At 42.5% G+C, this 13,813-nt stretch overlaps 1 protein-coding gene across 4 annotated transcripts in view; it reads right to left on the bottom strand.

The window, feature by feature from the left end:
- Positions 1–13,813, bottom strand: part of flncb (filamin C, gamma b (actin binding protein 280)) — a 75,725-nt gene that overhangs the window by 5,180 nt on the left and 56,732 nt on the right. Inside the window, exons 28-43 of one of the 4 annotated variants that reach the window (XM_078282208.1) lie at positions 10,973–11,162; positions 10,830–10,853; positions 9,823–10,070; positions 8,862–8,954; positions 8,306–8,405; positions 7,648–7,788; positions 7,404–7,532; positions 6,442–6,615; positions 5,722–5,883; positions 5,403–5,606; positions 4,637–4,789; positions 3,882–4,004; positions 3,416–3,673; positions 2,105–2,374; positions 1,573–1,710; positions 617–732 (exon numbers count right to left, since the gene is read on the bottom strand). In XM_078282208.1, coding sequence (XP_078138334.1) covers positions 617–732; positions 1,573–1,710; positions 2,105–2,374; positions 3,416–3,673; positions 3,882–4,004; positions 4,637–4,789; positions 5,403–5,606; positions 5,722–5,883; positions 6,442–6,615; positions 7,404–7,532; positions 7,648–7,788; positions 8,306–8,405; positions 8,862–8,954; positions 9,823–10,070; positions 10,830–10,853; positions 10,973–11,162 — 2,523 coding nt within the window. The remainder of the gene's footprint in view (positions 1–616; positions 733–1,572; positions 1,711–2,104; positions 2,375–3,415; positions 3,674–3,881; positions 4,005–4,636; positions 4,790–5,402; positions 5,607–5,721; positions 5,884–6,441; positions 6,616–7,403; positions 7,533–7,647; positions 7,789–8,305; positions 8,406–8,861; positions 8,955–9,822; positions 10,071–10,829; positions 10,854–10,972; positions 11,163–13,813) is intronic. The other 3 variants (XM_078282209.1, XM_078282210.1, XM_078282211.1) reach the window with 3 other exon arrangements.

The following is a 13,813-nucleotide window of genomic DNA, read 5'->3' as shown; positions in this document are numbered from 1 at the left end:
CTGAACAAGGAATAGAGGAATAAGGGGAGGGAGAAGGGAGGGCAAGCAGCAATTTTATCAGTCAACAGAGAGTGTGCGCTATGTGCTGTAAATGAGCTAAGAGTACTTAAAATAGAAGGAGGTACGGTGCATGAAGTAGTGAGAAGGAAAGCTTTAATGAGTCTTTAACTGTCACTCTTAACCACAAAGGTCAAACGCCAAATATACAGTGCTTAGTTAAAACAGGGAGGTAGCAGAGGTTCACTTCCACAAGAGCACACACAAACACTAAGCCTCACACACACAGAAATATACCCCCCTCCCATATAGGTTTCAGAGAAGCCAGCCAAACCCATCCACTAATAATAAATCTATTCATAGCAAATCAAACTGGCACCTCTAATATAGAGGATGACATATCAGTGGGTTTAATATGGAGAGTTTATAGTTCATGTGAGAGAGGAGCCTATTCATATAGCTGTGACCTCAGCAACTCAACTGCGACTATATAAACTGTCAAATCTCTGAATAGCTGAGGAATAGCTGAGGAATAGCTTCTGCACGCTCTTCATCCTGTTTGCCTGTATTTGTGTGTATGTGTGTGTGTGTGTGTGTGTGTGTGCATGTGTTTTCTCACCTGCAGGCTGGTGATGGTGAGGCGGCGAGCATCATCAGACAGGGTGGCAATGGGGACGATGAAGGGAGAGTCTGGGATGTGCTCATCATTGAACTTAATGGAAACCTCATAGTCACCTGGAGAATAGAACCAAGAGCATAATGTAACAACTTGTCAGAATGTATTAAAATGTCCCTCTAAATGGGCTGAAGATGCAATGAAACTTGTTAATAATGAATGAGAAATGATTTAAGTGTCTCACAAATCTTAAGCTGAAATCAGGTAACTGTGGGTGAATAGTTTTCTCAACACACATCTACATGCCTGGACACTAATGTACATACAGTATGTATGGCCTCCTTCAGACCTGTTAATGTGAATACCAGCACATTTTTGCACACCCTGTATGCTGATAAGCCTTATATTTGTGGGTGTTCTCTTTTGCCTTATATGGCATTTCTGAGGTCCTGTGAATGCGAATCCCATCTATGAGTGATTGGGATTCATCAAAATATACAAGTGAATGTTCAGATGCTTCTGAACATTTCATGAATGTGGATTTTTAGTTCATATTATTGTATGCAGAAATGTACACACAAATTTACAAACGTATTGATAAATGAGGCCCATTGTCCCTCTCATACCCTCATACTCATCTAATTGCTATATATTGCACATATATATTTATTGCACATAGACTTTTTTTTTGCAGATTTTCATTCATACATTTCCACTTAATATGTCTGAGTGTTGGTATCGTCAGCTGAGTATGTTTATATAACCCTCATTTGCTCTATTCTTATCTATATCCTATTCTTCTTTGCTGTATCCTATTACCTGCAGCTACGACCCAATTTCGCCACGGGGATCAAGAATGTTTAATCTAATCTGATCCAATCTAATCTAATCTAATCTAAACTGATCTGATCTGATCTAATCTAATCTAATCCCTTTACTACAGCCTATACGTGTCTCACCAGGCTCCTGAACCACATAGGCCACTCCACAGGATCCGTCCTTCCTGTCTTCAAAGGTGATCTCGGCCTTGCTGGGTCCCTCTACAGCGATGGACAAGCCGCCAGCGCCGGCCTCTCTGGTCCAGATACTGAACTCGGCTGCGAAACAACAGACACACACACACACATATCACACACTGATCCCTAGTGGTGCATCCCAGTACTGCATAAGGCTGGTGACACACTACAAGATTATCGGGCCAATTTCCACCAGATTTGCCCATCCTGCCTAAAAATTTGGGTCTTGGCCCTCTTCCAAGCACTTCACTTGTAATTGGGCAGTGGGAACCAAATAAAAAAATACAACAAAGTCAACTTTTCCAAAGGAAGTAAACTGTTGGTGTGATCACACCGTAAACGGTCTTCTAGTGTGTCCCCAGCCTAAGCGTAAATGTATAGCAGTGAAAAAGAATAGCGGTAAAAGGTTGCGGAAGGGAAATCTGACTAATACCTGCAAAAAACAAACAAATAAAATAAGAGTTCTACAACTTACCTGGCATCCCGGCCACTCCTCTATCCAGGCCGGTGCCCCCGGCTCGGACCTTGTGCGCCCCTCCCTCTCCCAGCGGCCCCACGGTGAACTGGAAGGGGCTGCCGGGGACGTGCTGACCCCGATATTTGACATTGACCGTGTGAGGTCCCATCTCCTGTGGGATGAACCTGACGCTGTAGGTGCTGTCCTCTCCTTTGATGATCTCAGCATCCTCCGTCTTCCCTCCCGGACTGGTGACCTGAGCCGTCATCTCCTGAGACCCTGCCTCACCTGACAGGGGAAAGGGATTGGTAGTGGAGGAAGAGGAGGAGGAGGAGGGAAAAGAGGGACGTGGATCAGATGGTTTGTCCTCGTGACTGAGGTCTTCAGAGTCTTTGGTTACGTCTGCATGCACAGAATGACCTGGCTGTGGATCATACTCTGGTTAAGGTCTTATTCAGGTTAATCTGAACCTTTGATACCCCAAGCGTACTTTTCATACATGGGAAAGAAATGTGAAAGCAGTAAGATGTTCCCATGCCACAGTAACCTGTTTAATATGGGAGTAAACCAGACATCTTAACCAGGTTTCTCATCATCACAGCATGAGCTTAACTGTGTTATTCTAACCCAGTTATGTTTACATGCATCAACACAAAAACAAGTTAGTTGAATAACCAGGTTAAGAACGAAATTCTCTGTGCATGTAAACGCAGCTACGTAAGTGTGATCCAGCTTTGTGTGATAGTCTGGTTAAGCTATCCAAACTTGGTGGGTCACATTTTCCACTAGCACACCGCTGCACTGCTTTATAGCAGACAGCATTACTTTCCAATCTGGGACAAGAGCAGAAAGAGGGAGAATGTTCCCGATCTAACACACACTCAGACACATGCACACACACTGGAAACCTACTAAAAATAGCCAGCATTAAATTAAAAGTGAGGTTGTAAAATAACCATAGGCCTATCATAACTGACTAAGATGTTAGAAATCAAGGTGCTATCATTGTCCCTAGTTTAATAATTAGTATGATGAGATGTTGGGCCAGGATTTAGATGCAAAAATATAAAATATTAGTAATCATATACTATATAAAGAGTTATGTTTGTGTTAATTGTGAGGAGCTTCCTCACCCTAAACCTATCCTAAACCTAATTCTAATTCTAATCTTAACTCTAAACCCAAGTCCTAATCCTTAACTAGCCCCTTGTAGAAGTGAGAACCGTTCAAAATGACCTCCTTTACAAAAATGTCCTCACTCCGAAGGTCTAAAACTCAAACTGGTTCTCACAACGATAGGAGTACACACACACACACACACACACACACCCTCTTGCAGCGGCTGCTGTCTGCTGCCTTGCATCCCGCTGAAGCCCGTCAGGCTCTCTCTGCCCAGGAAGTCTCCGAACACATCCCTGAATGGGTCTCCTCCGACCTGGGTGCTCTCCTCCACGCGGACCTCCCTCTTGGTCTCCCCTGCACGGGTCTTACTGATCTCCGTGCGCTCTGTTCTCGTGTACGTGTGGCTACTGCGCGTGAATGTCCGGGTCAGGCGCTCCTGAGCCGAGACCATCTGAAACCAGTTACCTATAGCAAGGGGAAGGGGGGGAGGAGCGAGGGAGGAGGAGGAAGGAAGAAGAAAGGAAGAGGAGACAGGGAGAGCGAGGGATAAGAAGGGCTTTGACCAAAGCAAAGGAAGGCGGCTGGAGTGTGTACTGAGCGACGAGGGAAGCAAAGAGGATAGACAGAGGTCGTGCTGGGTGGAAGAAATATCAACCCGAATCTTGGTTCCCACCTGGTATTTTCAGGTTGAGGTCACAGGTGCTGCCCACAGTAGCGATTGAGGGAGCCTGTCTCTTCCTGGTGATGCTCTCCTTCATCCTGCCCTCGCCAAATATCTTCACCGTGAATGGACTTCCTGTTGGGATAGAACAATCCGAGATTAAGTGCTGAAACAAGTCTTAATCTTTAAACCAATCCAAGGATTCCCATCAGCAACCTTTCTGCCACAAGTCTGCTTCTCTAACCCCTAGGCTACTGTTAAAGCCTGGGCGATATCCAAAATTGAATATTATGATGATGTCCAGCCAGAATATCACAATATTAGATATTATCGCTTGGCCATTATTGTTTTCTTTTTTTTCTTTTTCTTTTTTTTCCTTTTTTAAATTTTTTTGGGGGGATTTTATTTTACTTACTTAATCTAATTTCTAGGCTAATAATAATTTGAATGTCCTAATATATCCCTAATATTGAATATTGCAACATTTAACGAATATCATTTTCTAATTATTATTATTATGATTAATATCCTATTATATTAAGATATTCAATATATTGTGATATTCGCAAAATATCGGGATATTCAATATTATCGAATATTGGCCCAAGCCTAGCTACCGTTGCCCCAACTGCAAACTAACTACCTGCATGCTCTGTGAAATACTAAATATTATCATTGGTCATAATTGATCATCAGAGATAATATTTGGGAATACGGCACAGTGAGGCTCTGTTCTAGGTCCCTGTCCAGTTCTACCCAGTTCATACCTGGGACGTGCTGGTCAGCAAACTTGATGTTGATGATGTAGTTTCCCGGCTCAGTGGGGCAGTAGGTGACCTTACATGTCCCATCCTCCACATCCTCACAGTTGATGTCCACTTTACTGGGGCCCTCGATGGACAGGCCCAGACCACCATAACCTGACAGAGAAAGGGGAGTTTTTGATGAGCAAAGTGGTAGTGGGTAACTCCAATTGTTGTTGATTTCCACACAATTAAGGTGAAGCTCCACAGGTGAACAGGGAGAAAAAATTCATTTGTCCTATTGTTATGAACATACTGAAATTAGTAAATATTTCATTAAAAAAAATTGCAAATTTGCATAGAAGTTACGTTTCATGATGAATAACCAAATAGGTGGTAATTTACAGACGATTTGATTTACAAAATAAAAAACAAAATGGCTGAAATCTCACCCCATAAAACAGAAACAAGAAGAGATGAAGTTGAAAAATAAGGTTTTGCATGTCCTGTTTGGGAAAATGGCATTTTTTTGTAATTTTGTGCTTGGTGTTCTTCATGCAGCTAGTATAAAAAATATATATATTATATATTTATGGTTTTTGATATGATATTTGAAAAGTTGTCATTTTCACCTGTGGTCCCTCACCTTAATTTGAATGTCTACATGGATGCATGAAGACCATTCAAACATACAATTGGAAAATAGTTTTCAGAATTATTGGAAAGTCTTGAGGTTTTTTACTCAACACCTATTTTTATACAGTCACCATAAACTCTGAAACTGCCTTGCCTGCGTTCCTGGTGTCAACGATGAACTCGGCCACCTCGAAGGTGTGTCCCTCCACCAGTCCCTGGCCGTAAACCTTCACCTTGCTGGCGTCGCCGATCTCCGACTGGCCCACCATGATCTTGAACGGACTGTTGGTCACGTGCTTGCCGTTCTTCTTCACGCTCACCACATGCTCGCCCACCTCCTTGGGCGTGAACGAGATACCTGAGGGAAAGAGATACAGCACGGAGTCGGACACAGGTTGTGTTGAACATCATAGCCTAGGTCAAGCTGAACCAACTCCTCAACTCTTTGCATGCAGCCCTGCTAAGACTCTGACCGATGTGACGGTTGGGCAGCCTCTTGAGCAGGCAGGGCTCCTCGTTGCTGGACGGCGCTCTGATGCTCGCCGTCAGACTGCTCAGGTCCGTCTCGGTGATCTTCAGAGAAACGTCCGTCGCCGTGCCGACATTGAGCTGAGACGTCCTCATAGAGTCGTCACCTAGAGGTCAGACAGAGAACTAGCTCAGCAAGAGTTACATGCCTGTCAGCTGTGAGCGTCTTGGCAGATAATTTAACAAGTGAAAGTGTGTTTCTACAACAGTCATGGATACAGACAACACCTCTCATCTTTTAGAAACACCACTCGATGATCTCATTTGTTATACTGCAATTGAAATGTGATGACAGCCAAACTGAAAGGACAAATTTCAATAAAATTTCTCAATATCGCAGAGAAGCTTTTAAGCTCACTTGAATAAGAAAAGTGTTTTGTTTATTCATTTGCAACTTCAGATGAAAGCATGAAATATGGCCAACATTACCTGACACTAAAGAATAGCAACTTGCTCAAAACTAATCAGTTCTTGGAATATTCTCTATTTTTCTTGTGGATGTTTTTTTTTTAATGATAAGGAAGCCGATTTATTTTCTTCAACTCAGCTGATGGAACCGCAGCTAATTTTATTTGTTGCAACATTTCAAAAGTTCGCTTAAAATTCGCTTGACAGTTGGATGGACACAAAGCCATAAACACACACACGCACACACTGCTAAGTACCGGTTATCTTGGCAGTGAAGGGGCTTCCAGCGATGTGTTTGTCATCAAACTTGACGATGATGTTGTAGTCTCCAGGAGCAGTTGGCAGGTAGGACACAGTGCAGGTCCCGTCCTTATTGTCCTTACAACTGATCTCTGCCTTAGAGGGACCTTCAACAGCCAGCGACAGACCGCCTGGACAGACAGCAGGAGAGAACACAAGACGAGTGAGGAGGAAATGGCGAAAGAAGGAACGAGGCAGTGTCGTTTTGCTAATTAAATGTCATATAATATAAAATCACATTACTGCAAAAATGACACAGATTAGGATGTTAACAAAAAATATATTTTATCTGAAATAAAATTAAGGAATGTTGACTGTGTTTCTAAGCTGCCTGCCAGAATCCAAAACCAAAGTAACTCATCTAGTTTCATCACAATATCTGTTGGATGTAATGTCCATCACTCCTACATTTACACTCAGTCTGGCAATTGCGTAATTGTAATTAATGTGTAATTAATAATAAAAAAAACTGTATTTATAGAGCGCTTTCCAAAACAAATGTTACAAAGTGCTTTACAGCATGAAAAAGGCAGAATGTCACTAAGTGCAAAATACAAGTGAATAAATAAAATCAAGGTAGTGAAATAGAAAAATACACAACGCATGAAATAAAGTGGAAAATATAAAAAGCTTTGTTCATGAAAGGGCTTTTTAGGAAGAGATTTAAAAGATCCTCCCTGAGGATCTGAGGCTGCACATTGGGTCTGATATAACCGATGAAATAATGCAATTCCCTTTCTTTTTCTTTTATAGCCAAAAACAGTTGGTATTTGCAGGAGTTAACTAAGCCTCAAAATGACAAAAAAGTAATAAACTACTAAAAATACTATCCAAATTTGAATTTAGCTGAACTGCCACCAAGCTCAAAATGTAAAATGTAGTGAATCTAGTACAGTTGCAGTACGTTATAGTAGGATACCTTCCCCAGCATCCTTGGTAACAATAGTGAAGGTGGCGGGTCGGTTCACCATGCCGTGGCTCAGACCAGGACCATAGGCCGTCACATGGCCACTGTTAATGGCATCTACATAGAACTGGAGTGGACTTCCTATAAGAGATGGAGAAAACAAAGAAACTCTGTATACATGCGTTGTTTCACAATTTGATTCAAATTCATACATTTCTATTTCATTTGTCCTGACAGTTGGAATTGCAAATTCTACCTGGGATGTGGTTGCCGTCGTATTTGATGTCCATCTCGTGCAGCCCTCTCTCGGTGGGGGAGTACTTCACGGTGACGGTGCCGTCCTTGTTGTCGGTGATGTGAGGACAAGCGGTCCGACCGGAGGGCATGCGCACTTCACCTGGTGGACAAAACACAGTCAAGTGGCCCTGATGTGAGTGCGATTCTGTGACCTAAACATGTTCTTCCTCCCTGGTTTGTTAATGTTGCTTTTCAGTTTGGTTTCCACTCCAGTTGGGCTGAAAGCCTGCTAATGCAATGAATATGTGAAACAAGTTGGAGGGTTAGGGTTAGTAAATCAGTTGGGAAAGTGGCTCATTTGTAAAATTCCCTGAGATTCCCTGACTCCCCCAAAGAACTGATCAAATTGATCAAATTCCCTGACTTTCCCAGTCTTTCAAAATTCCATGACATTTAAAAAATTTCCAGAGGAACCCTATATCTTTCTCTTTGCCTATCTTTCTTTGATATGTCACACTTTTAAACCTTTATTTATCCAAGGAAATTCAACTGAGCACCATGCTCTTTTGCAATAACACCCTGCATCACATTCATACATTTATACTCTGATTACTCTGAAATTTGATAAATTCATTTTATCCCCTCAAAAATAGCCATGTATACAAACACAATCTTACCTGTGATCTCTCCTTTCTGCACCGTGAAAGGAATGACCAGATTGAAGGGGCGGAGCATGGGTTCCATCCCGTCGACGGGGGTGATGGGATCCTCAGTGGCCTAGACCGGAGCCAGGGGGGAGGGGCATTGCAATTACTATTTGAATTCTGGGATATGAGCCAGCTGAAGGACAGAGAAGGGAGGGTTGGCGGTGGAATCACAGCAGGGACTGAGGACAGGCCAGAGTCAGAGGCCAGACTGCAGAGAGGCTGAAAGAGGCGGTCAGAGCAACGGGTAGGTAACGATCATGCAAATAAAGCACTCATGCTGGCACCATGCTGGGGCAACAGGGGGAAAGTCTATAATTGGATCCGGGTTGTTATTGACAATGAAAGGTCTGGAAAAGCACCAGCAATGCTGTATACGCCTGTAAGCCAGGATACAACATGGTAGATAGAGAGACTGCAAGATGCATGTGACGCATGAAAAAAAAATGATGCAGATGAGGACAGTTTGTATGAAAAGTTTGCATGTCTGGTGATCCCAAGAGCAGACTTTGGAGACGTAGGTGTATACCCAGTGAGGGGGGTAGCCCACATAGGGAGCGTAGGGCTGCTGTAACTGTAGCTTGTCACATGGTTCCTCTATTATAGGGATGGTATCTCTGGCCTAGCAGGGAAGGAAGGTACACGTTTAGGGAACCCACACCACCATGCACACACAATTATAATCTTAATGAGGGTTTTTATGCTTGCCAGAAGTGTCCAGCATCTCCATGTACTGCTGTGTTTAAGAGCCTGTAGGATTTTCATTAGGTCCTTGTTGAACTGCCAGGTCTGAAATGCCTGTGTTAGTAACCTTCATAGACCAGTTGATGCTCCTGTTGAGATTAGTTTTCACTGCAGTTGCATTGGAAAATTTTATTTTCCATTTCACATTTCTCTACAATTCAAATTGCTTGTAGAAGTGTTAGCCTAGCTAGTAGAAGATTCATTTCAAGTTGCCTGGTTAAGCTAAGTCATATCATTTTACAACATTAGATTGTCTGAGTCAGGTTTTGCATATTGTTTGTTGGACTTCTTCGTTGTTCGTGGACTAAGACCTTTGTTGAGGACGTAACGTTAGCATAGTGGGTCTTGCTAAATGTATGTTATCAGTAATGTTAGTTGTTAAGTTGTAGTAATGAGATATTACTGGTGATTTGATTTTCATTGTTACATTTTCAGGTTGCTTGTAAATGTTATTATTTTGTGTGACCATTGTTGGCTGTCTTGGATTTGTCGTAATCTAGACGGCTTGTTAGCCAAGATGCTCACAGCTGGCAAGCATGAAACTATCATTAAGCAAGTTTTCACTTGTTATGAGAGACACACCATGCTACTCAATATCCTTATGATAAATCATGATGTTGTTAAAGGTACCATGTTACTCTGTCAAGATTTGCATTGGAATAATCATTTAAAATCCACACAAGAGATCCGTCCAAACAACAACAATGCTCACTATCAGTGGTCATGTCAGAACATGTAACACTCACCACCACATGGAAGGGGCTGTTGGGGATGTGTTCTCCACCAAACCGGATGGTGATGACGTATTTCCCCGGCTCTGGCGCTGTGTAGTAAATGTCAAATGTTCCATCGGCGTTCTCCACCACGTCCACATCCAGCTCTGCCCCATCGGGCGTTGACACCTTGCAGGTGACTTTCCCTTTCCCAGCAGCCTTTGCGTCCACAGTGATGACTGTTTCCTCTCCGATCTGGATGGTGGGGCCGAGACCTGACCCTGTCAAGATGGACGATGCATCAGGACGCTAATCATAGCTGCCAAGGACCTGCCCTGTCATATCCATACTAGGGTTAGACCAATATCTTGGTTTGCCGGCATACTGTATATCGGGCTGATATTGTCCATTTATTAAAATACAGATATGGTCTGGTCAGTGTCACCACTTCCGGTATAATGGATATGATGCAGTTTGTAAGATAGCATATCCGCTAGGCTTGGGCGATATCCCAAATTCTAGATTGCGATGCTGTCCTGCCAAAATATTGCAATATACAATGTGTACTTTATTTTATTTCTTATAAATTACATCAAATTTCTAGTCTATTATCAATAATAATAATAATTATTATTATTATATTGAATATTGTGATGTTATCCCAGAAACTATTGCAATATCAGCCCTTAACCTGAATTTATTCTAATGCAACATTTTGATCAGATTCTATGCAAGTATGCATGAATATGTACTCTTTATCATTATTAATATTATCCAGGGTTTCAATGAAGAATTTTAGTGTCTCATGGTCTAATGCTGTTTCATAGGCTTTTCTACCTTATTTTTTGGCATTAAAATGGCCAAATGTAAAGATATTGAATATCATCACAAAATATCAGTTACCAGCAGCTTCAATCCAAAAATGTCTATCAGCATCTGCCTTTACAAATCCATATCGGTCAAACCCTAATCCATAGAGTACATCTAATGAAAGGTTGTGCAGTGATTTCGTAGAATATGTGAGTGTAAAGAATACTCACCCAATCCATGTCCTCCAATCGACACTGTAGAAAAATAAGAGGAAAATATGTGATTCCATGTGGATGTGACGCTGCAACATCTCACATGTCATGGGTTAGAGTTAGTCTCATTCTACGGTACATGAGTGAATGGGAAGGCTGACCTGTGACCAGACACTTGCTGGCGTCTCCGGTGGGCAGGGCATGGATGCGGTAGGGCGAGTAGGGAATCTCATCTCCTCCGTACTTGATGGTGATGGTGTAGCGTCCTGTCATGTCTGGTACGTAGGACACCGTGTACGTCCCGTCCCGGTTGTCCCGGATGTTAGCCTTCTTGGGCTTGCCCTCAGGATCCTGGAGGCACAGGCATATGAAATGAGTTGTGTGTTTCCATGTGATTGTGTGTGTGAGAGAGAGTACACACATATACAGCACTGTATACGAGCGGTCTCCAACCATGTGCCATGTGTATGCAAGGGTCTTTCTCGGGCTGGGAGTCGATTCCAAAAAGAATCGATTCTTCGATTCCAGGCATTTGGAAATCGAGAACCGACTCCAAAGCTGTGGAGTCGATTCCACACAGTACAGAAGATGTAGATTCCCTGTACGCACATGTTCGATCCCAGAGCTGAATTCCTCTCTAGCGATTCTAATAAGTGTACAAGTGGCTCAAGTTCGCCTGGAAAAAGAGTGAGAGAGCGGGAGAGGGAGAGATTAGACCAGGTATTAGACACTGTTGCCGACTGTTGAGAAAAGGCCAAATTCTACACGGTATTTTAGTTGAGAAACATGAAAACAAAGTAAGATGTCAAATTTGCGACAAAAGACCAGCTTACAACAAAACGTCAGAATCGACTCTTGGAATTCCAAAATTTCTGGAATCGAACAGCCCTCTGTCTTTCTCAACATAAGCGCTCTTGTGTATTTTTGTGTCCTCCATGATGCATAAAATGGCTTAAAATAGTTGAAGTACAATTCCAAAACAAAAGAACGCTGAGGATGGAGGGCAGATAAAGATCCCGAAAGTTGCCATCCAAGGCTGCATCGAATGGGTACTTGGCTGACGATTACAATTAAGAAGCCCAAAGATTCATTGCGAGAATGACGCATCACGTCCATACAGCGCTATAGTCTGATAGTCTGTGGTATAGTAGTCTATCCATGACTTGCAGTGGGGTATTTTGTTGATCCCACCATACAAATTGACTCCCAAAACAGAATTCCATTATAACCACAGACTACATAAACAAGCGACCATGAACGAGTAAATGTGTCACCGGACTTGGCAAGAAAAGGAAATATTTCAAATACATTGAAGTCCTCAGAGGATGTGACCCTCACTCTCTGCCACCAGCATCACTGACACCACTAAAGTCTGCAGATAAACATCTTATCTTATATCTTACTCTCTGGTTGAAGGTCAGTGAAAATCAGTGTAATCAGCTGCTGTAGACTTTCGTTTAGAATTGGTTGGAGATCACTGGTGTACACAGCACTCACATGTACTGTCCCATGTTTGTCATCTCAACATGACATCACACATACTCGAGCTCTACAGAATGCAGCAAAGGGGGTGGAAATGGACGGTGGTGGCGGCAGGTTTAGGAAGCATCCTGGTTAGTGGAGTGTTGAAAACCACATTTGCCTGTTAGCCGATTAGCCAAACTCAATGGAGGTCAGTCCACATAGACCAAGGGAGGGGGAAGGGGGATGGAGGTTGGGGCATATTATGCTTATCAGCCGCTGCTTCGGCAAAAGTCGAAACGTCAAGTTCCACATCCAAAACACTCCTGCTCCTGTCCCACCAGCCACCACACTTTTGGATGTGCACAGTTTCAGGACACCCAGCTCACTTTGCTCGCCTGACATAATAGTGAGGTTTTAGCTCAAAAAATATTCCCTATGAAACCTATTACAAATGCCCAGTCTTCAAAATAGAAATAATTTGCTTCCACTCCTCACTCAAGAGCAACTGGGGGATGGTTGCAGAAAAACAAAAACATTGTAAATAGGGTGAAGCCAGAGGGTCACTGGTCTCTAATGATTCCTTCTAAAAAGACTTATTAAAATTTCTGTCAAAGCAGGACTAGAAACTACTTCTCAATCTAATAAAAAGAACTAACCCTGATTTATGTGAAGAAGGTGGCAGGGAGGAAGGGAACAAGGGAGCAAGGGGAGACATCAGACAAGGTGAGAGGAGGGAGGTGAAAAAAAGGAGGCCAGAGAAGAGAGAGTAGGCCTTACACAGCCTTTCTTAAGAATACGGAAGGGGATGGTGCCCTTTACTATATGTCTCTCCCACACCCTCCTGCCCCAGTCCTCCACAAACACAGAGGCCTCGCGCCTGCACCCATCCGGACCCTGCAGCAACAGCAACAAGCCCCCATGGGTGGGAGAGGAAGTGATGTGTAGAGTTTGTATAGTGGGTTAAGGGAGTAGTAGAACAAAAACAATTGAAAGAAGAGCAAGAATACCAAGATTGGAGAACAAATATTCTTTACTAGGGATGCACCGATCAATCTGCCATCAATCATAATAACCTATAGTGGATATTTATGCTCATGTATCATTTGATCGTAATTGAATATGGTCTTTTCATTTTTTAATAAAGAACGGGCCCATACATTCTTTAAGTGGCCTTCATTTTCTGAAGACAGCATTTTGAGAGTGTTTGATTATTGAATCAATTTGCTATTTTCCACTCATAATAAACTCTGACAGCTCACATATATTCAGGTCAGTTGTGTTATGAATTTTAATAGCCTATATGATTAGAAACAGTTTAATATATTGGACGAAGGGCAAGAGTCTGTACTGCCTCGATGAAAACCATTTCCCTATGCTAATGTGAATCAAGCACACAGTAACATGTAATAACTATAGATTAAAAATATGATTTATTTCCACATGGTCAGGTCAGCAGTGTCATGCAGCCATAAGAACAATCTGTTTAACACAGTGCTAGACTGAAATTTTGCTGTTTCTCCTCCTTTCTCCTGATTGGT

The sequence above is a fragment of the Centroberyx gerrardi genome, chromosome 24, assembly GCF_048128805.1.
Source record: "Centroberyx gerrardi isolate f3 chromosome 24, fCenGer3.hap1.cur.20231027, whole genome shotgun sequence".
Classification (NCBI taxonomy): domain Eukaryota; kingdom Metazoa; phylum Chordata; class Actinopteri; order Beryciformes; family Berycidae; genus Centroberyx; species Centroberyx gerrardi.
The sequence above is the reverse complement of the archived record's forward strand: the minus strand, read 5'-3'. Positions and strand labels throughout refer to the sequence as shown.